General features: G+C 43.4%; 1 protein-coding gene across 1 annotated transcript in view; it reads right to left on the bottom strand.

Moving 5' to 3' along the window:
- The window catches only part of KRT222 (keratin 222), a 299,136-nt gene that overhangs the window by 7,419 nt on the left and 268,295 nt on the right, over positions 1-23,422 (bottom strand). Inside the window, exon 8 of the mRNA XM_078645497.1 lies at positions 10,255-10,379. Coding sequence (XP_078501623.1) covers positions 10,255-10,379 — 125 coding nt within the window. The remainder of the gene's footprint in view (positions 1-10,254; positions 10,380-23,422) is intronic.

Raw genomic sequence — 23,422 nt, 5'->3', positions numbered from 1 at the left:
TGGAAATGCCTCTTTTTGCCTGGTCAACCCTATTTGTTTGGAATGATACTGTTGGTTTATGGCCTCTGTACACTGTACCCATGGCCTATAAGGTAGATGTCACTAGTTAACTGTTGCACCTATTGTGCCACCACTGAAGTGACAATGCATACCCTGTTTCTAGGTCTGCCCTGGCAGCCTAAGTTCGCAGTTTAAAAACTGCAAATTGGACCTGGCAAAGTAAACCTTACTTTTTAATACTTATAAGTCACCCCTAAGATAGGCTGCAAATGGCCATAGGGCAGGGTGCATGGTATTTAAAAAGTTGGACATATGTACTTAAGTTTTACATGTGTTGGCAGTGAATTTTCTTGAAAGTCATTTTTCACAGGGGTAAGGCTAACTCTCCCAGTGAAAGTCACTTGGTTTACATTATAACACCTTATAATGCATAATTCAGTTTGGATTCAGCTATAACTTGGAATCAAGGAGTCAAATTATAGTAACTTGAAATGCAATCTAATGGTCAAGTCAGATTTCAAATTACTATTTGGAAAATGCCAATTTTAGAAAGTTGACTTTTTCCTACCAGCGCCAAATATGCCCTGCTGCCATTGTTCAGTGTCACCCTGTCACAAGCAGATGTAACTCAGATGTAACTCACACGGAGGCCTCCCCCTTCATTGTCATTATAGCCAACTGGGCACACATTCCTGTGGGATAGAGGTTGCCCCACAACTGGTTTAGAATTTAGAATAGGAAGGTTTGCCCATTATACTAGCCACAACTCTGGCTGGACCCAGGGATCTTTGGGGAAGAAAGGTGTTGGGTTGTATAATGTACTATGTCGGGTGTTGTTGGAGAGTGTTCTGTGCACGAGTGGGATGTGAGCATCTTTCAAAGAGGGATGGGGGTTAGAGCGAGCGATAAGAAAAAGAATGTGACATTATGAACTAGACTTTGGATAAGACAAGACTTGAATGTGGATTAAACCCCTTTGAACCATATCCTTGCCTCCGTGTCTTTTTTCCACACTGGCGACGACAGGGAACGGACTACTAAACTAAAGATTCCATCATAAAGATTAATTCAAGGATCTGGAATTTAAATTCATTAAAGGAAGCGGAGGAAGTCATTGTTTTGAAAAGGAACTTAAACAGTAAGGATCTTCTAATCATCCGAGGAGGAATAACACGGCTTTTGAGGTACTGTCAATAGTATTATTACGTGAAGTACGCAATTCTTATTTAAAAAAAATATATATATATATATATATATTTTATCAAATCTTTTTTTTACGGAAAGAAACGTATTGACTATCTCATTGCAAATAGTCACCGTTTTCATCGTTTGACTTGAATATTGTTTAGAAATCTTACTAATGACCGGTGAGAGTTGGTGTAACTGCACGCTGTTGTAATCCTTTGAACAACGGCAGTATTCCATGCCCGGCATTCTTCGTAAGTCAATTCCCGACGGCGGAGTAAGTCTGACGACATTGCGCGCGTAGTGGGGAGAATAAACGTATGATGCAATACGTTTCCTCACGCATCATCGCACAAAGGTCATGCTGCAAATTACCAGTTTAGATCAAATCAATCAACAAAAGGTTCTGTCATATTGGTTTTACGTAGAGAGGGTCACTATGGGATAGTAGACAGTAAAACGCATGAGCAGCACAAGTGGATAGGGACACCCCTTGGAACCTTTACCGTATTGATTAGGAAGTGTCAGTCCACTTTTACCATATTTTAAGTAGGGTGTACAAACACTTTACCACTGATTAGAAAAGGTAAAGTTCACAGAGTCCTGATGCCAACAAAAATGACTTTAGGAAAGCAAGGGAGTGAAGGCAACACATTTGGGGAAATTCCACGCCAAGGTTGTCAGGTCTAACACTTATGCTTTCTCCTGATCATTGAATGCCTTCCGAGTGTTTACTTACTTTGGTGACCTATGCTAGAGGTGGATGAAGATAAATATGTTGCATGATTATGGGCCATTAGAAAGGATCTGGGTTGGGCCTCTAGCTTCAGGTAAGGCTTCCACACCAAGTAACAGGCACCACATTGAATACTACACATACACACCCAGACTACGCACTCACATAACACTTGAAGTCAAAAGAAGGACTGCACCCGCTGTGAAGAGAAACCCCAAGGACTGGACCTACTCCCCACTTTTACACAGGACAGGAGAGTGGATGCCAAGATCTAGCTGGCTGGCTTCCTGTTCAGCTCTAGAATACAAAAGCTGCAGAAAGCATAAAGTTCTACTGAGCCCAGCTAACCAATTTCAACAAGAGTTTACTCTTTACCCGTCCACAAATGCAACACTAGACACATAGCCTCAGGTTCTTTTTGAAAAAGTTTCTATCAACGGACAGCCGCCGGGCCGCAGACAATCACGTCAAACTGCCGGTCAGACTCAACTTGCTCTTTTTCAGACAAGTTCCTAAGTCCGAATATAGAGGACTAAACTGGGACCAACTCTGAGCATCACCCAGACGAAGATGTCTGCCCAGGCTCAACTTCAGACTTTGCCCACTTGGAGTTTCCTGCCTTCGGTGTTGAGAGCCTCACACTTCTCCGTGGAGCCACAGGTCCCACTGAGGTCCTGCGCTACAGGCAGCCGGCAATGAACCCCTCTTTGGCACTAGCCTGCACCCCAGCAAGCTGACAACCTGATCAACGACGACCTTCCTCCAGAAAAAACAACGTAGTCCCTATCCCTGTATTCAACCTGTGCTCAACTTTTGACTCTGGCCTGGTCTACGGCAACTAGATACCTGAGGCTGGCATTCTTTGCTTTTTGGAGCTGGAAACACCTAAAATTTTAAAAAAATCATATCTTCAATTCCCTACATCAGTGTTTTGTTATTTTGGTGTCTATTTGTGTATTAAAATGTCCTCTATATTTATAAATTGGAGTGAGGTTTTTATTATGTGGTGTTTTCTACTTCTTATCTGTTTTGGCACTGATAAAGGCTTTACACATTTCTCCTAACTTCAGCCTGTCTGCTCTGTGCTATAAGTACCAAGGGTTGAGTTGAACTCAGGTTTAAATTATTCATACGTAACTGGACCAACTAAGCAATAAGTGCCATTTTTACTTTAAAAGGACTACCATTCACTTCAACTAATAATCCACAAACTCACATTGCTTTCCAGAGTGTGGAGGTGAAGGGGGTCACTTATCCCAGAATGGTCTGTTAATGGTACTCTCCAGGGATGGAATTAAGAGGAGCTCAGCCAGCACCACTTACCTCCTTACTTCCTTCCTTACTTTCAATCTGACTCCAGGTGTAACCCATCTCCTTGTAGTCAGCTGCAAGGCCTCGCTGCCAGTTGTTTCTTGGTCTTTCTCTTTTCCTTTTCCCTTGGTGGTTCCAGGTCGAGGTTTGCCAAGTGGTGTTTGATGCTTGATTAAGGAGAGTATGACCTATACAGCCCCAGCGTCTTTTCATGATTTCTTCATGAGCAGGGATTTTGAAAGTCTGCTGCCATTGGCCGTTGTTGCTGATGGAGTTTGGCCAACAAATTTGGTGGATGTTTCTCAGACAGGTGTTGATGAAGGTTGGGACTTTGTTAGTGGTAGTCACTTTGTCCTCCAAGTTTCTGCTGCATACAGACGGACCACATTTATGTTTGTGTTACAAAGCCTGATCTAGGTGTGCAGCCTTAGGTCCTTGGAGCTCCAGATCTTCTTTAGTTGAATGAAGACAGCCCTTGCTTTGCTGATTCTTGTCTTGAACTCCTGAGGCGTGAGCCGGGAGAGGTAGAGTCAGCTGGTGATTTAGCCCGATCTAAAATCCTCACTTAGCAAGTAGCTCGAGTCAGGAGCATTATCAAGCTGGGGAAAATATTTTAAGCGCCGTTTTTTTAAAATTACTACTTGTGTGTGTTATTTATTCTATCTGATACTCAGACCTCTTACCTGGAGCAGAGGGTGACGAGGGCTCCCTGGTGTGATTAGACACCAAAGGGAGGCATTCCCAACCGAGCAGCTACCCGGACGAACGCCATCTTGGTGGTCCAGGGTTAGCGCTCTAGACTTTGACTTTGGAGATAGATTTAAACAGGGCTGGCGCGATCGCACAACCCTGTAGAACTCCTGAGGCGTGAGCCGGGAGAGGTAGAGTCAGCTGGTGATTTAGCCCGCTTCTAAATCCTCACTTAGCAAGTAGCTCGAGTCCGGAGCATTATCAAGCTGGGGAAAATATTTTAAGCGCCGTTTTTTTAAAATTACTTCTTGTGTGTGTTATTTATTTTATCTGATACTCATACCTCTTACCTGGTGCAGAGGGTGACGGGGGCTCCCTGGTGTGATTAGACACCAAAGGGAGGCCTTTCCAACCGAGCAGCTACCCGGATGGACGCCATCTTGGTGGTCCAGGGTTAGCGCTCTAGACTTTGACGATAGATTTAAACAGGGATGCGCGCAGCGGGCGCGCCAAAGGCAAGCCCGTCTGAGCCCGTCCGCGCCTGGCCCGCGCCTAGCGCCATGAACCCTGCCGGTCACACTAGGGGGGGCTACATAAGATGACATATAGCGCAGATACACTGAAAAAACTGAATGGGCTAGGGAGAAAACCCAATTGCATAGTTTTAAATTTGGATAAGGACCTACCATCAAGCCCGTGTGCCTGTTCAGGCTGTATGAGTGTGATCCCAGCCGTGCTAATGTCCCCCATTGAGGCCTTACCTCGAACAAATCTAGGAAAATATAAAGCAGAGGGGCATAATTTTGATTGCCTCCTTTTGAATGCCAGGTCGCTGGTAAAGCACAGCCTGGAATGTACTTCAGGAAGAGAACATTAAAATTGCTTTTGTGACCGAATCATGGACGGATGCGGCCTCAGGCCCGGATTTAGTTAATGCCACTCCCCCTGGTTACCTTAGTTTCACGAGAGATCGCCCACTGAGAAAAGGGAGGGGGTTGGCAGTAATATATCATAATTCCCTCAAGGCCTTCTTTCACCCTTTAACTGTGGATGGATGTGAAGCGGTAGTGTTTAACTTTTCTCTGGGCAATCATCACTCATTTAATGGTTGTTTAGTCTACAGACCCCCTGGGCCTAAAAATATCTTTCTGAGCTCGGTGGGAAGTTTACTGGAGGAGGGTCTCTGCTCTAAGGACTTTACGGTCTTGGGGGATTTCAATTTCCATTTAGAAAACCTCTTGGACACGGACACCAACGTACTTGATGGATGGCGCCGAGCTTAAACAACTGGTTAGGGGTCCTACGCATAAAGCTGGTCATACCCTGGATGGGCTTTTTTCTAACCACCCTACTTTGGACTTTACTAAATCTATACCGGTCACCTGGATTGACCATAGGGCACTGTTATTTGCCATCTCAGTGCCAAAATCCCAAAGTGGGGGGTGTCCGCCTAAAGTAGCCAGGATATGCAGGGCCTGGAACAAAGTCGAGGGTAGAGCATTGGAAGACCATCTGCTCTCCTCCAAGGGGCCCCTTCCATTAGAGGTGGAGGCGGCGGCTCTCGCCCTTACTAGCTGGATTGAAAAAGCCTGCGACATCCTCGCCCCACTAAACTGCTACTCATGGCCAGAGCCCAGCCTTCGGACCGTGGTTTTCTGAGGAATTAAGAAATCACAAGTTGGAATGTAAAAAACTGGAAAGGGTGTGGCGGAAGGAATACAGGGAAAGTGATAGAACGCTTCTTAAACAAAGCCTCCTAGCATATAAAAAAATGGTTGGGAGGGCAAAACAAGATCACTACACTAATCACATAAACCTTGCTAAGAACTCTGCGAAGGAACTGTTCACAACGGTGTCCGCTTTGGCTGACCCGGTTCCCGCGGCTATCCCCGCGAGTCTTACATTATGCGAAGATCTCGCCAAATTCTTTCTAGGAAAGGTGGAGACCATCTTTAAAGCCTTCTCTAGTCAGGAGAGGGTGAACAGCCAGGCGACTACTCCAGAAAATGTAATGGAGCTTACCTTAGGGCAAAAATTGGATTGTTTTTCACCAGTAAATAGCGAAGAAATCACGTGGTTACTGTTAGCGGCAAGATCAGGCGCTCCGTCAGACCCTTGCCCGGTGGCTGTGATAAAAATGGCCTCAGGCCCGATAGTCACATCGTTGGTGACCGTCTTTAATAACATGCTTACGACAGGAGGTTTCCCAGCGTGCTGGAAACATGCCTCTATTTTGCCCCTACGTAAAAAACAAACTTGGATATTAGGGACCCAAATAACTACCGACCAATAGCAAGGCTCCCTCTACCAGCTAAACTAATAGAAAAGGCCCTGAATACTCAATTAAGCTCCTTCCTTGCGGCCACTCAAACTCTTGACCCCTCCCAACATGGTTTTAGACCCTACCATAGCACGGAACCAGCCCTCATTAAAACAACTGAGGAGATCAGAGCGGTGACCGATGCGGGAGGGAGGGCTGCCCTGGTGCTGTTGGACCTCTCCGCGGCCTTCGACACGGTCCACCATGGGATCTTACTCGACCGTCTGAAGGCCTGCGGAGTACAAGGGAAGGCGTTTGGCATACTTAAAGCCTTCCTGTCCGGCAGAGTCCAAAGCGTGGCGTTAGGAGACTATGAATCAAAACCTTTCATTCTGCCCTGTGGAGTTCCTCAGGGCTCGTCTCTGAGCCCCACGTTATTTAATGTTTATGTCAGCTCATTGGCACCAGTAATCCGGGCATTCGGCTTTGATCTTACATCATATGCTGACGACACCCAGATTGTGGTGTCTTTACTACCAGGGATGGAAGAAGGAGTAGCAAGGAATTTTCAGGACTGTATGCTGGCGGTCGGAAACTGGATGGCAGTTAACTGCCTTAAACTTAATTCAGCTAAAACTGAAGTCATAGTGTTTGGGTCAAACACTAACTTTTGGAGCCCAAACTGGTGGCCAGAGCAGATGGGCAAGGTCCCCACCCCAGTGGCTAAGGTGAAAAACCTGGGGGTGTTGATCGATGATCAACTTACCTTTCGTCCCCAGGTTAATGCGCTGTCTTCTTCTATTGCTTATTTGCTCAAATCCATCCGTAAGATCCTACCATTTATTCCAGGCAGTGACAGAAAAACAGTGGTCACGACGCTGGTCATGGCAAGGCTGTACTACTGCAATAGTCTATTCCTTGGGGCCCAACAGGGGGTACTCAATAAATTGCAGGTATTACAAAATGCGGCTGCCAGGCTCATATTGCGGATCCCAAAATTTGTCTCTGTGTCCCAGGAGCTGGCTAAACTCCATTGGCTCCCAATGCGAAAGAGGATTCTATTCAAAGCATTATGCCTAGTATTTAAGACCTTACACGGCAAGGGACCCTTATTCTTTCGGCAGTACTTTCATTGGTATTGTCCGACTAGAAATCTCAGATCAGCAGACCTGGGGTTGATCGTTGTGCCTCGTATTAGGAGAGCGTGCTGGGGAGGCAGAAGCTTTGTGCTGGGCGCAACCAAAGCCTGGAACGCCTTGCCCCATGCCCTCAGAAAAATGACGGACCTTATGGCCTTTAGAAGAGCATTAAAGACATGGCTGTTTACCAACTGATTCCCGATCCGCCTCTACCTCAGGAGTGACACTTAGCGCCAGGACACCCATGGGTAACAGAGCGCTGTACAAATGCCAAAAATAAATAAATAAATTGATGTCGGTGTCTGTACCGCCCCGCTTTTCTATGACATTGTCCAAATAGGTGAAGGCCTCAACCTCTTCCAGAGCATTGTCTGCAAGAGTGACTGAAGTTGTGCTGGCCGTGTTAGCCCTGAGCATCTTGTTTTTTCTGCTGTGGATGTTGAGGCCATGTTGTGGTGATGTGGCTGCCATAAAGTCAATCTTCTCTTGCATCTGTAGATGGGTATGGGAGAGAAGTACCAGGTAATTTACAAACTCCCGGTCCTCGAGCTGCATCCAAGGAGTCCACTGAATCCCATTTCTTCTCCTTGCTGTGGATGTCTTCATGATCCAGTCTATGGCTAGCAGGAAGAGGAAAGGCGAGAGCAAAAAACCTGGAGGACTCCAGTTCTCACTTGGAAAGCCTTCCGTGAGTTGTCCTCCATAGACTATCTTGCAGGTCATTCCCTTGTAAGAGTTCCTAATGATTCTTACGAGATTATATGGCACACCATAGTAACAGAGGAGTTTCCAAAGGGTCTCTCTGTCCATGCTGTTGAATGCCTTCTCATAGTAGATGTAATTGACATAGAGGGGGAAATTCCATTCCATCGACAGCTTAATGATGATGCGCAGTGCTGCAATCTGATCTGTGCAGGATCTATCTTTGTGGAGCCAGCATGCTGGTCTTGCAACTGAGTGTCAACGTATTCCTTCATTCTGTTAAGTGTTAAACACTTTGCCTGGGGTTGATATCCCTTTGTGGTTTGCGCAGTTACTCAGGTAACCCTTTTTGTGGATCTTGATGAGACAACCCTATTTCCAGTCTGATTGCACCTTTCCCTCTTCCCAGATCCTTCCAAACCTGGGTTAGATAACCCTCCAGACTTCGTATTATTGTTGAGCCCTGGATTTGTCTGGACTTTTAAGTAGTTTTTGATAACACAGCCTAAAACACCGATTACAAATACACGGAGAGGTCTGTTGTAATATTGGTTACCCCCTTCAATAAATAGGAATACCCTGGTTACTGTAGGTTTGTCAAGCTTTGCTCTTAAAAGGGTTTTCCCCATCTGTGATTTCTACATTTTGGTTCTTAGGTTTATTGAATCTGTTCATTACAAGGAATTTTCACACATATACACATGCAGCCATATCGGGGCCTTAACAAGCATATCACAACTTGGAAATCTCTTTCACTTACTAGAAACACCAAAACTGGTTCGGTGGTTTGCTACCATACACACAGAAACATCAGACTAGGTCCCCTGAATAATGATGGGGCCACCTTGCCAGATATACCCAAGCCATATGGAGCCATATGATGCTAAGGATTGGCCTATTTCAAAGTTTAGTTGATGGCAGGTACTGATCGGGAGTGTGGAATGGATGACAGAACTTTCTAATGTCCTGATGCCTGGTGTTGGTGCCTTTCAAGTACTGGCTGACAGATGGAACTGCTCGATTCCTGCACAGGAATTGGGAAATGAAGTCCCCTTTACATCAAGTCGTGTGACAGATTTCGTGGGTGCTGCTGGGGCATTACAAAACTATTTGTTTAGAAAAAGGGTATACCAAACTGAGTGGGTGAACAACAGTATTATTCATATTTAACATTTACATTTCAATGGTAGACTATCAGCAGTCAAAGAATTGTAGAAGTTTGTGGTGGAGTAAAGTTGGAATCGTAGGATAACATCAGGTTGAAATATTTGATGGGAAGACTTTTATTGCAATCTTGGGTACATTTCAGAAAAGACACAAAGTGTAGCATATGTGACTAGGCTTTTACTGGGGAACTGATTAATTGAAAGGTTTCTAGTCTTAGCTGCGTTTTGGTCAGAATTCTATAAATGTCTTCCCTGGATGTTTGGAGGAACAGAAACTAGAAAGGGGAATTGTTTTTTTCTAAACAGTATTGGGAGACAGCTTTTCCATTAATTCCCAAGGTGTATGCTGAAATGCTTGGAAGGTTATCCCAGTAAAAGATATACTACACAATGCACTCAACACTGGAGAAGGTGGTAAGATTTTAATTTTTAGATTGAGCTTCAAAGAGGTAAGTATTATCTCACAAATGTTTCTGTCTTGAAACAGGACCTCCGCATTATGGTGACAAGTGTTATGAAGTATTCATCTGGTCTTAAGTCAATGTGAAGCTTAGCTCTACAACAGTAATATTTAATGATATGGCTGCGCATAGCATTTAGGATTATAACTGAGTCTAGTCCTAAAGAAGGCTACTGGGATGAAAAGGTTATTTTCACGGATAGAGACATACAAATGCCATTTTTGTGGTAAAGAAACCCACAAAAATGGCAACAATGTTGACCGTCAGTTTTACTAATAGAAGTTGAGAGGATATCTTTCACATCATCTGGGACACGTACTTAGAATCATATTACTGAAGCAGATGTGGACTCTTTAAATGTATAGGGGCCCCTTCTTCAATTCTGGAAACATCATAATCGTTCAATAAATATCTGTGAGTGAGAAATATTTTTTTTATGTGCACATTCGACTCCTGATTTTTGCTAATTATTTTTTTTATGTATGATAAAAGTAATAAGGCTACACCAAATGGTTATTTATAAAGTTCTCAATGGCCATTCTATTTTCAGTATTTACGATTTAAGAAAATGTACAACAATACTAAATACGCCCACAAATATTACCTGTAGCATATTTTGCAGTTACGCCATTTGGAAGCCCCTTCGACTGAGAGATAATTTCAGCGTTGATTTGCCTGGAGTTTATTTCTGCATTACCATTTTCCCGATTATGGTTAAAACCAAGAAGCCTACACATATTAAAAGAAACAATTCACAATATTATAAAGGATTAAATACAGCGATTCTATAAAATTAGTACTTAGAAGTTCACACCATATACATTCTTAGAAGAACTTACATTTTTTATGATTCAAAATACTAAATACTAAAAGATTATCACCTACATTTATGTTAAACTTATTCCTTAATAGTTGATGAGGTAGGTTTAAAATGTTATGTTATGTTATGTTAAAAAAATGTATTGAGCGCGGCTAACACCATTAGGTTTCTTGGCGCTTGTGCTGAGGGAGCAGTGAGGAGAGCGTGAGAGCAGAAACTAATGATAGGACTCGGTAAAGAGGAAGGTTTTAAGGAGGGCTCTGAACCTGGAGTATGGAGAAGGCAGCCTAAGAGGAAGGGGAAGGGAATTCCAAAAAGATGGAGCTAGAAATGAAAACCTAAGGCCACCGTGTTTTTTCCTCTTAAATCTGGGAACTGATAGCAGGGCCATCTGGGATGACCGGAGATTGCGAGGAGGAGCATACGGGTGGAGAAGGGAGGAAATAAAAAGGGGACCTTGGCCTGCAAGAGATTTTGAAATAATGCAGCCTAACTTAAACTTACAGCGAGCAGATAGCGGAAGCCAGTGGAGACTTTTTAGGAGGGGACGAACGTGTTGATCTCTAGGTTGGTGGTAAATCAGGCAAGCAGCCTGATTTTGGATCAACTGAAGTCTCTTAAGTTGGTAGTCAGGAATGCCTACATACAGTGCGTTTGCGTAGTCAAGCCTAGAAATTACTAACGCAAGCAAGGCCAAAGTAAGAGCTTCGGTAGTGAGTAGGCGAGAGATTTTGCGGATTTTCCTGAGTTGGAAGTGGCTGGAGGACACTACTGCGCTGATCTGGGGCGTCATAGAAAGATCGTTACTAATGACGACTCCCAGGCTTTTGGCTGAATTAACTGGGCAAGGAGGGCTGCCCAGACTTGCCGGCCAAAAGGAAGGTTGCCAAGGATTGGAAAGTCCCCCGACAAGAACCAGCTCGGTCTTGTCGGGGTTGAGCTTCAGATGGTTTGAGCTCATCCAATTGCTAATAAAGCAGAGCGTGTTTTGAAAAGTAGTGATTGATTCGTCAGAGGAATCAATGGTAAAGACCAGTTGAATGTCATCCGCGTAATTAAACGCGGTAACACTCAACCCACGAAGGGAAAAATAGCTTTACATTTGTAGTTAGAAGAAAATTCACAACGAAGAACATTTTCAAGAGGAATGGCCAGTGTAACAAGTGCATTTTGGCAAGTTTTCCTTTTTGTACATCTATTTCTAGTAAGGGGAAACAGAATGAACAGGGCCAAGTATAATCATAGCACTATATGGCATTTTCCACTCCGATTACGGAAAAGTTAATGCGGTGCTGGATACAGACAAAGAGAGGTGGTGCACAAGTGCAGGCGCAAATCTTTTCTGCCACTGAGGCAACCACAATGCACAGCGAAGCTACCAGGTTTTCTAATAGAAAAGTGTACGGTGTACTTTCAGCTACAGCCAGTCTGTAAATGTAGTCTGAAAAGCTGTAGGAAAGTAAAGCAAAATAAGAGCAGCATGTTTTCCTATATTTTAACTAGTTTAATGCAAATCTTGACTTCCTAATCTCAATACCTTTGAAGCATTTTATGCCTAACATGCCAGTGACCAGGCATTCAACTGGAATCTAATTTAAGACTATAAACCCATACAGTAAGCCAAGGCCGGTGGAAATCCCTTGGCACAGATGGGGCTCCATTGCCAAAAGGGTTAAGACGATCAGAATGTACTTTTGTGAGCATACCTGCTGTCGTCTTCAGGACTACTTGGACTTCACTGAAGATAAATGCGGATTTCGTCAGTGAATCAAGTAGTGTTTGGTTTCTGGCTTCTTATACACAATAGGGCATCCCAATAATCCCATTGGGACTGGGTATAATCAATCACAAAATATCAGTGTCCCTAGAGGAATCCTTTAGCATCATTTGTCATTTGCAATATCGCCAGAGCAGTGAACATCATTCCATTAATACAGGGAATTTCTTCATACACACCCAGTTATATAAAGAATTGTTTTAATCAAGTTTTCTTATATCAATCAAGTCCGGCAACATACATACTACTGGAATTATCTGTTCATTTAACAGTAGTATACAAACACCTTTTGCTGTATGTACATATGGAAAACAAAACACCATATTTTGGAATTAAACAGAACATTTCATCTGATTTTCATTCGGTCTATTAGGCATACAAATGTAAGCAAAACGGTGCAAATGCGTCGATGTTTTGGTCTCTTGCTGGTCTAGACGACCCTTGAGACCATCTTTAGGACGGTATAGTTGCACACCAAATTTCCAAGGAAGCAAAGTAGACTTTCGCTGCAATAGCACCCAAGCTTCATCCCTCGATTTTATTTCTGGCAAAGAGGGAACATTCAATGCCCCCACCACAAGTAATCTTTCCCTTTCCTCCTCTACTCTTCACACTAGTTTCCCACAGAGCAGATGGTAAATGTGTGTGTTAAATCCTATGCTACTGTGAATTCCATGTGGTTTTACACCAGGAAAATCTGGTTCCACCCACCCATTCCCCATTCCATGGGGTGTAACTCCATGGTATTGGCACAGTGTTACTGAGTGGTAACATAAATTTCGCAATCAGAGTTTGCACCCCACCAGTACCGTGCAACATGTACTCGGGCATAAGATAGGTGTCCATCCTTGAAAAGCACAGTCTGAAATTACTGGCTTATCTTCCTTTCCTAGACACGTTTGGACTATGTGAAAGTTCTGACAATCTCAGCATGGGTAGCCTGACCAGCCACTCTCGGTGGCAACACACCACATGCAGAAAGGCAACACATTTTCTCAAATATGACATTTTTTAATTAGTTCTGATAATTATCTAAAACCATAATAATTTTGCAACAAAATCCATCTAGATTCACATTCTTATCAAAGAGGAAATGTTATATTTTATGCATTTACATTAGGCCAATACCATGAGCTAGAAATAATTCTAAGTGGGTTCAGGATAGAACTTAAACCAAATCTATTCAGCGAAATGCTACAATGTATTAAAACATACTCTCAGGGATTTAACAACTAAAATAGCCAGTTGCAGGCAGCATTCACAAAAATGTATAAAGGAGTTCCTTGATAAAACGTGTGATGATCTCAATCAGCCTGTGAATGAATATAAATCTGAGGTACAAATATAAATGGGGTATTCATGAGTACAAGAATAAAGTCACATATGTATATTTGGAGGTAGGAATATGGAATAGAAATGTAAAAGAAACCATTTTTTTGAGTGAAGTAAGCAGTGGATCTGAGCAATATACACAAAAACAAACACTGAAGAAGGTTTGGGCTTGGAGCGAGGAACCATTTACATCGAAACAGATGCCTTTATTAGAGAAGAACATGCGAAAAAAGCCACGTTCACAGGAAGCCAAAAAGGAAGGAGTTTGTCTCCAAACTAGGCAGAGGAAAAATTGACAAACTATAATATATTGGAAATGGAAAGAAGAATACTGCTTGGTTAACACAATGTGGGGGACGTGGCTTGCACCCACAAAACGATGGCATTATTTGCGTGGCTCCCGGGGGCCAGAGGGAAGGCCTTTCCATAAGGCGGCAGCTTCTGCCTTTGCCGTTTGCTGCCAACAGATATATTTATAGTTACAATGATTTAGAGCATCGCTTGCTGCTCATTTACCTGAAATAAAGGTCACTCCCGCTGTATTTTCTCTGCAATGCATTCCTTACCTCATAGCGCCCGTCATCTTTATTTGTGGCCGTGATGACAACGACGCATGGCGGCTGATGAGAGCTTCATGAGACATCCATTGCGTACATTATAGATATAAATCTACTGCAACCCTCTCCCCGGCTATATTATTAGCTCTGAGTAAGTTCTTCCGTGGCAATGGCGTTTTGTTTATTTTTTCATATGGATCCTTGAGGTTTTGGCTTTAGGTGTTCATACCTTGCCACACCATAAATGATCCCTGCCATATATGTCTTTCCTTCAAATTAAACTGTACCTCCTCCTATAGATGCTGTTTAGCTTATACGAGGTCACCTTGTGCCTTATCACCTTCCCAGCATTATTATGCCAGTGCTGACTTTTATTGCTATGCTGTTTACCTGACTGAAAATATGCTAAATTTCTGAATGTACTTGGTTATATGGACAGACTGAAAAAGTTACACTTATCCCACAGTAGTTCCTCGAGCCTCTCACATGTTTTTCCTATGCAACTTCTTAAACTTTCTACTAAACAGGAGATGGAGGACTCTGCTCCCCATACGTCTCACGGTATACATCTTTCTTCAACTGCCACGGTAGGAGTCACCAAACCACCACCTACAGCAGGAAAATGCTTGACTAAAAGACTTTAAAAAGATCCTCCCTCTCCTTCAAAACCTCTTCCCTTGGCTTCAATGGACCTTTTATTGGAGAAAATTAGAGCCTGTACCCGTATATGGAGGAGACCAAAATTAAACTACAAAGCCTTGATGACAAATGGTCAAGGATAGAGGAAAGAATTGTTTCAGCTGAGCACCAAATTTCTACGTTCACTGCTACTACTCTTACAGTTACTCATTTTCAAACCTAAGCTTCCACGCTTTTTGGAATACACTGACTTGCTTAGAGTTGTCTCATCAGCTAGGTCAATGAAGAAGATTTCCTGGTCTGGTAATAATAGTTACTTTTCGCACGACTATGCAAAAAATACAGCAGACAGACGCAAAGCATTTCTTTCCATGAGAGCAGCCCTCCGTTCTCTTGGAGATCGATATGGGCTTTACATCCCTGTTGGTTTAAGATCACATTTCAAAATAAAGCTTCTATCTTCGAGAAGCCTTCACGTCTGAAATAGTTTCTTCAAGGTTGTAAAGCTGATACCATCTACTAAACCTTGAAATGTTTTCACTTATTTCTTATTTTTAGGTGTCTCTTCTTTAAATTAACAATGTTTAGCACGCGTTATTGTTTATGTTATTATTAATCATTTGTAGTTACTTCTTTCAATGCTATCTCAATTAACTTTATATTTCCTTCATAGGTTTTATATTTCTGTTTGCATCATTGCTGTTACTCATTCAAGTCTCCCTTGAGCCCTCTTTCCGGACCCTGGATGTGTCATCCTTCCAGGTGGTTTCAACAGCCCCCCCCCCCACAGACTTTTTACAATTATTTTTAAGTATGTCCCTTTTCCCTCATGTCTTTTGTTTCATAGACTTATTTTAATGTCTGCATAATATCTTTTGTTTATCTATTTGTTCCTATTATTCACCACTATCTCTATTCTCAGTTCTGCATTTAACTCTCCTTCCCTTCAATTTCTCCTTCATTTACTTTTCACTTCACTCTCGGTCTAGTTACTTATTCTTTCTCTATTATCTAATGTATCACTTTATATTTTCTCTTTATGTCATAAAAAAATGGTATCTTGGAATGTCAAGGATCTAGGATCACCTATTAAAAGGCAACAGTTTTAACACATGTATCCAATCCTACAGCTGACATTGCTCTCATACAGGAGTTTTTTCATCTTACAGTATCAGAGTCCTTAAAAATGAAGAGCGGGTTGGTAACGTTTATTTTTCACCTGGTAATGGTAAAAAGAACTGGGCTGCCACCTTAGGTCATAACTCTCTCAATGTTCATTTGTTATTGCTAGAAACTGATACTGAAGGAAGATGGTTACTCACTAATCTTATTATTGACAATGTTCATGTTTCTATGTTTAATGTATATGGTCCCACCACTACAGATTGCCAATTCTGGTCAGATGTTACCCCAAAAATGATGCAATGTCCGGGAGACCATTTTATTTTTGAAGGTGAGTTTAATCAGATTGTTGACCCCTTTATTAATAGAAATTCCTCTTCTTTGTTTTTACCAAACAAATCTCAAATTGTTTTTTTTCAAGCTTTTAAACATGAACTTACTGGGCTAGGAGACTCTTCAATCCCACTCTTCGAGAATACACATATTATTCACCTGCTCATCATACACAGTCACAAATTGATTACATCTTCATTTCACACACTCTCACAAACCATCCACTCTGAGATTTTAATCTCTGACCATGCTCCTGTTTCCATTCAATTAGATATTTTACCTAACATAACAGATGGAGATATAATACTTGCAAATTATTTTAAGATTAAAATAAATCATTTTAAAAAAATGAATCTATCAACAGACACACACTCAAACTTCCTGCATAACGATCCTGGCATATTGGCATCACCTTTTCCACCGAAGATTGCTGGCCTACACTCCACGAGTGTTCCATGAGCCGGCCCTTTGTGTTTTGGCTCGAGGTACCTTTGCGATCCCGGGTCCGTCGACTGGTGGGTCCCTGAGAAGGCAACTTTGACTTTCCTTGGGCTTCCCTGGTTGCTCCAGACGTGCCCTGATTTCCCACCACCTGGTCCGCACCGAAGCGTCTTTTTTTTTCCTGCGTGGTTTGCTGTTGCCAAGACTGGTTGGCTCCAATCCGGGCACCAACACCGCAGCACTCAACATCCTTTGTGGGACAGTTCGAATCCAGCTTCTGGTCATCGTCGACACTTTCTAGTCCTCATGGCTGCAGAGTCAAGCTTCACCTCTTCACACCTGAATCACCCAACATCGGTGGGCATACGTCTATCGTGCCCCTGGCCACTGGCAAGTCACCCAGACTCTGTCCCCTCTGCTTTAAGGTTCCTCACATCTTCGATCCTGGCTTGGATCACACCAGACACTTTTCTCCTCCACGGCAGCAGCACTTTGCAGCAGATCGCCATTGAAATCAACAACGATTACCGACACCAAAAGACACCTATGTACCCGGCTTCCCTGGGTGAGGTAACATGAGTACTACAGTGCTCCCGTGGGTGTTGGTTCTAGAACCCCTTTAAGTCTAAAGGGGTTTGCTCAAAGTCCTCTCCTAAGTGTCCTTAATCTTTAAATTTCCAACCGTGACTTTCCCCATAGAAGATAATGGCGATTTATTTATTTATCCATTTATTTATTTATTTCAAAGGTTTTATATAGCGCTACTGGACCCAAGAGTATCAGAGCGCTTTACAAGGATGGTGAACATAATGAGATAAAATTAACAGTTAAGCGAAAAAGAGTTACAGTATGATAATGCATTCAACAGGGCTAATGGGGCAAAGAAACAGAGAGATAACATTAAGTGGAAAGTGAATATTAAAAGTTAGGATAGAGAGGGGGGTGAAGAGAGGGGGAGTGAGAAAAATGAATGGATTGAGAGGGGGTGGGAAGAGGAGCGGACAAGGGAAGAGAGAGGAGTGGACATGTTCAGAGTCAGTAACATTAGATACCCCAGTACTGCTGTGTTCTCACACTGCACGCGTCACCTGCGGATCCCCTGTGTCACTACCTTGGGTGGTTTCTTGTGGTCCCAGCGATTCTACAGGCTCTAGACCGTGTGTCTAGTCAAGTCGTGGTTTTTATACCACTTTCTTAATATATGGTCTGGTCCCCCCTGGGGCTCAGGGTATGTTGGGCTATTTACAGAAGTTCTATATTGTTTAAAGTGTGTTCTTTGCTCTATAATCTCATAAAGGGATTACTTGAGAGTGTTTAGAAATAAATACATATATTTTATATATATACCTTGTGTGGTTCTCTTTTCATTTAGACATTCAAGAGGTTATAATCTGGTAAACCAAGTTGCTTTACACTCCTTCAAGATTTAGCCCGAAGGCTGCTCTGCATAGCTACCACTAGGATAGCTTTCAATAAAGGTTGTCTTAAACCTATTATCAAAAGAGTTGTTTGGACTGTTGCAAGGTGCCCACTAGAATAGTGGACAGCATATGCCAGGCCAACTTCTCACATTGGTGTGCAGTGGTTGGATGCTTGCTATTGCTTTACCAGATAATCTGTTTGCGTGACTAACTGAAAACCACCATAGATACATAGGTACATATAAATCAAGTTTAGAATTGAGTACGTTCTACTGAACTTAGAGTTGTGTGTCAAGGGTCTAGTATACCCTTTCTACAACTCAAGAGAGAGTTTAGTAGTCCCACTAGAGTAGGTAGATGCAGACACCACACCACACTAGTATGTCTTCAAGGGCTGAAGCCAGTGGCTCCAGATTACGTATGACCATGTCCCCTTTCCAGAATTGAGGGCCATGTGTACAGCTAGGAAATTGAGGACAGGGAGACACCCAGATACTCAACGCCTCATAGATGTATTGCTTTTAGATGATCTCATAAACCCCCAGGGTCTGATTAGACAGACAGGTTGGGTGGGGCAGCAGAAGAGGGAAGGCAAGGAGGTGAAAACATCCAAGACCCAGACCTTGTTGCTGACCAGGAGGATCAGAATGATTCTAACCTGGATAACCAAGTTCTTCTGGTGGCTGAAGAAGGGATCCCAAGGGGTCTGCTATTCCCCCTTCCAGGTTGAGCTAACAGTGTACCTGGAAGGTCTAGAACTCCCTCAGTGGAATCTAGTCATTCTGGTTAATCTGTAGGTACCTCTGTTTCTGACAGGACCTCCACCTCTGAGAGAAATGGCAGACTGCTTGCCTTTGAGAATGAAAAACTCAGGATCAGAAGAGCACAGTTGGATTTAAACAGGGAGGCCCTAGAGCTCTGGAGAGCTTCTAAAAAGTTGGGACTAGAGTCCCATAGTGGCAGCATCAGTGTCCCTAGAGTTAGAGAGCATGATCATGATCATAGGAACCTGAACAAGATTGTCCCTCCCTACCAGAGTGGAGATGACATCCACAAATGGATAACTGCACTTGAGAGGGCCTGTAAAGTACAGAGGGTCATTCAGGAGCAGTGGGCATCTACTGTGTGGTTCACCTACTGTGTGGTTCACCTTTCATTAAATCTATACTATAGATTGCATTCTGGTGAAACAAGCTGCTTTACAGTCCTTCAAGACTATGCCTGAAGGCTTCTCTCCACAGCTACTACTTGGTTAGCTTTCTAAGGTTGTCTGAGACCTCTTAAATCACCTTAAGGGTTGTTTGGACTGGTGCAAGGTGCCCACTGTAACTAGTGGACATCATATACCAGGCCAACTTCTCACAATGATGCACAGCATCGTGCCGGTGAGGTGTCGGTGCCGAGGAGAAGCCGATTCCTTTCTGCCATGGGGGAAGCAAGCTGTTGAGTCTGTGAGGAGGCAAAGTGTCAAGTCCAGGACAAGGGTAGTTAGGCAGCATCGGCGAGGAGGTGTCGGTTCCGGTGAGGCGATCCGACGAAGAGTTCGTGAAGTCACCCGTGTAGGTTATAGGTGCCACAATAATGTGATGCTGGTGTTGGCGGTGACAGCGTTGGTGCAAGTGCTGGGATCTGGAAGGCCGATAACAGCAGACTTCAGTAGGTGTCGGAGCTGGGGTGCAGGTGGGGCGGTGCGTTGTGCACTTCACGATCGGTGCCCTCGATCACGGTGCAAGTCACAGCATCACTGGCGGCATCGCTGAAAGCGTCAGAGTTGTTCTTTTTGCTTTGCAGCACCAACCACACAATTCTCAGGGCCCCGAGAACTGGAATTGGCACCCTTTTGAATACAGGAGTCCACAGAACAGTCCAGGTGCTGGTCAGTGGGTGCAGGTGTAGTCTTTGTGGCCCTGAGACGTAAGAACAGGAGGCAAGTATGCACAAAACCTTGGAGATTCTTCTTCAAGTAGGTTCACAGCAAATTTCCAGTCTTTGTCCTCTCTGTGGCAGAAGCAGCAACTGCAGGCCTATCCAACAAAGCAACACAACAACTGGGCAGTACTCCTCCTTACAGCTCTCCAGCTCTTCTCCTTGGCAGAGGTTCCTCTTGAGTCCAGAAGTGATCTAATTCTCTGGGGTTTAAGGTCCAATACTTATACCCCAGTTTCTCTTTGTTCTCTTTGTGGCAAGGGTCTCTGAGCCTAGTCCAAACCAGTTCTGGCCTCTCTGCTCCAGCTTCACTACAGGAGGGAGGAGTCAGCATTGTGCACAGGGGGCACAGCATATTCAATTACTTGTGAAACCCCTCCCTCCTACTACTCTAAATGCAGCCCAGGTCTATTCAGGCCAAATATGATTCACCCAGGAAGGCAGGACACACCTCAACCCCCCTTTGGGACTATCTAGAGTGAATGCACATCCCAAGCCCATGTCACTCCAAAACCAGACAGTGAATACACAAAGAGGCGGAGGGAGGCACACAGAATGGTTAGACAAGAAAATTCCCACATTCTAAAAGTTAGGAACCTAAAGAAGGTTTGGGATAAGGCACCCGTAGGGTGTGCTGGGAGACATTTTTGTACTAAGACCACTCTCCAATCCAAAACACCTTTAAAAACTCAGATTCCCAGAGCCACATACACTGGCAGGATCTAATAGACACTTTTCGAAAAGCTTAATTGTAAGCCTTGTGTTCCTGAATGTAATAAGGGACTGGTCTTATACATCTAGTCAATGAAGAAGTCATTACGTTTTGATATATAATTTTTCTTTATTTATCTGTTCGTTATGAATTTTTCATTTTGCCTGTAAATATGTTGCAAAATTATGTTTTGCCCTTCGTGATGACATGACCAAAATGGCATAATCTCGTTTTTCTGAATAATACAAAGAGAAGTGAAATAAATCACACATGCTTTTGAATTAAGGACATTGGATCATTTAATGTATAAACTTTTTTGTTAAAAAATGCTATCTAGATAGCTTGTGCGCATACAACTTTCTAAAAGTGCCAATTTCAAACACACAACTTTAAAAACCATCTTCACCAAAAGATGTGTTAGTAAATTCTGAGTTCAGAGAGCCTAAAATCAATTTCTCTGGCTTGTCCCTATGGACAGTTACACTTGTATAAAGTTACAGTGCAGCTTCCATGTTAGCCTAAGAGACAGACAGCATTTCAATAATGAAAAATGAAATAGGCAGTATTTCTCTATTAGGACATGTAAAGCACACCTGTACATGCCCTACCTTTCACATACCCTGCACCCTGCCCATGAGGGGTACCTTGGGCCTACCTGAGGGGTGCCTTACATGTAAGGAAAAGGAAGGTGTGGGGCCTGGCAAGTTGGTGCACTTGCCAGGTCAACATGGTAGTTACAAACTGTGTGCGCAGACACTACAGTGGTAGGTCTGAGACACATTTAGAGGGCTGCTCAGATGGGTGACACAGCCTCTGCTGCAGGCCCACTAGTAGCCTTTGATTTACAGGCCCTGGCACACTCAGTAAACTTTGCTAGGGACTTAACAGTAAATCAAATATGCCAATAATGGATAACCAATCACAATGACAATTTACACTAGAAGCACTGCACTTTGTCACTGATCAGCAGTGCCCAAAGTGCCCATATCATCTAAGCCAGCAAAAACGAAATCCATCACACAGTCAAAAAATGCAGGAGATAGAGGCAAAAAGTCAGGGGAAACTATGCCAAGGATACCAAGTCTAACAGGCAGCATTTCTCTTTCCATATTAGACCATAATCTTGCAGACCAGTCAGGAATGGTCAGAGCATTACAGATTTCCATTTCAATGAATTTTCCTGTTTTGCTGCCAGTAACATATTGTTAATCAAGGACGGATCCTGTCTACTCATTCCTTTAATGTTATCCGGGCGCAATCTCAGGATCGTCACTCCTGCTCGTGTGGGTTATCCACTGGTTCACTACATTGTCTTCAACAATTTACATTTACAAGCATCTTCCTCAGTCTCACCCGAGTGGTTAACTGATTACTATAGGTACACATTTCATTGTATGTCCCCATATTGTCTGCCATTGATTTCATTGTATATCTTTCCCTAAAACCCTACACTATGCTTTCATGTAATACCCCTCTGCAGACCAATTAGTATCAGTTAGAGTATTATAACGATTATCTATAAGGCTTTTGATTGAGTCATATAATATGATTTTTTCAAAAGGTTTCAGATCCCAACTGAGGCTTCTTTGAATCCAGGTGACGTTAACCAATGCTTTAGCTGCAAACGGTGGAGTTTGTCAAAGTCTTTTATAGATAGCCCTGTTTTGCAGGTTTCAAATGTCTTAAATCCCCTTCAACCCCTCCTTGATAAACATCTCTGATCATGAGGTAATCTCCTTCTCTCCACGTTATGTACCCCTCACTTGTTGTTACTGGAGGGAAGTTAGGGTTCTGGTGCATAGGAGTGGAAGGTGAAGGGAATGCCGTGGCCGGTCTGTGTTTAAACATCTCATTCCATACTTCCATTAGCAATCATAATTTCTGGTATGATCGCTACTCCTGGTCTATTCTTTTTAGATAGCCTAATTAGTTCTGATAATGTTTTTCCTAACAGTGCTCTCTCCATATGTGGCCAATGTTTTTCGGCCTCTGTCATGGACCACGCTAATGTTATTCAAAGCTGAGCTGCTCTTTTAGGTTATAACATTAGGTAGCCCCAGCCCTCCACTGTTTTAGATAGCTGTCAATATTGACTGTTCCCATGAGGCACAGGGTCAGACTGATTTGCATATGGCCACGTCTGAACTGGGGTGGCAGAGTGGGCTAAAGAATGGTGATGGATTAAACCCAGATCTGTTGACTGGGTGTGATTTTTTGATTGGTTCAGATGCTCCGTCCATCACCACCCCCTTTTGTACCGCTTTGTTTGCCATAGGTTGGTAGGGTACGCTCAGACGTGAGACCCTTGCTCACTTTGCCACTGGATTCAAGCAAGCCAGGCTGAAGACGGCTGTAATGCCAGAAACCGGTCCTAGGAAGCTTGTTTCCGGTCCAGGGAAGGCATGGCTTGGCAGTTTGGGCTGGACTGTTCCCATGAGGCACAGGGTCAGACTGATTTGCATATGGCCATGTCTGAACTGGGGTGGCAGAGTGGGCTAAAGAACGGTGATGGATTAAACCCAGATCTGTTGACTAGGTGTGAGTGTTTGATTGGTTGAGATGCTCCGCCCATCACCACCCCCTTTTGTACCGCTTTGTTCGCCATAAGTTGGCAGGGTATGCTCAGACGTGAGTCCCTTGTTCACTTTGCCACTGGATTCAAGCAAGCCTGGCTGAAGACGGCTGTAATGCC

Source organism: Lissotriton helveticus, chromosome 5_1 (genome assembly GCF_964261635.1).
Source record: "Lissotriton helveticus chromosome 5_1, aLisHel1.1, whole genome shotgun sequence".
Lineage (NCBI taxonomy): Eukaryota > Metazoa > Chordata > Amphibia > Caudata > Salamandridae > Lissotriton > Lissotriton helveticus.
The sequence above is the reverse complement of the archived record's forward strand: the minus strand, read 5'-3'. Positions and strand labels throughout refer to the sequence as shown.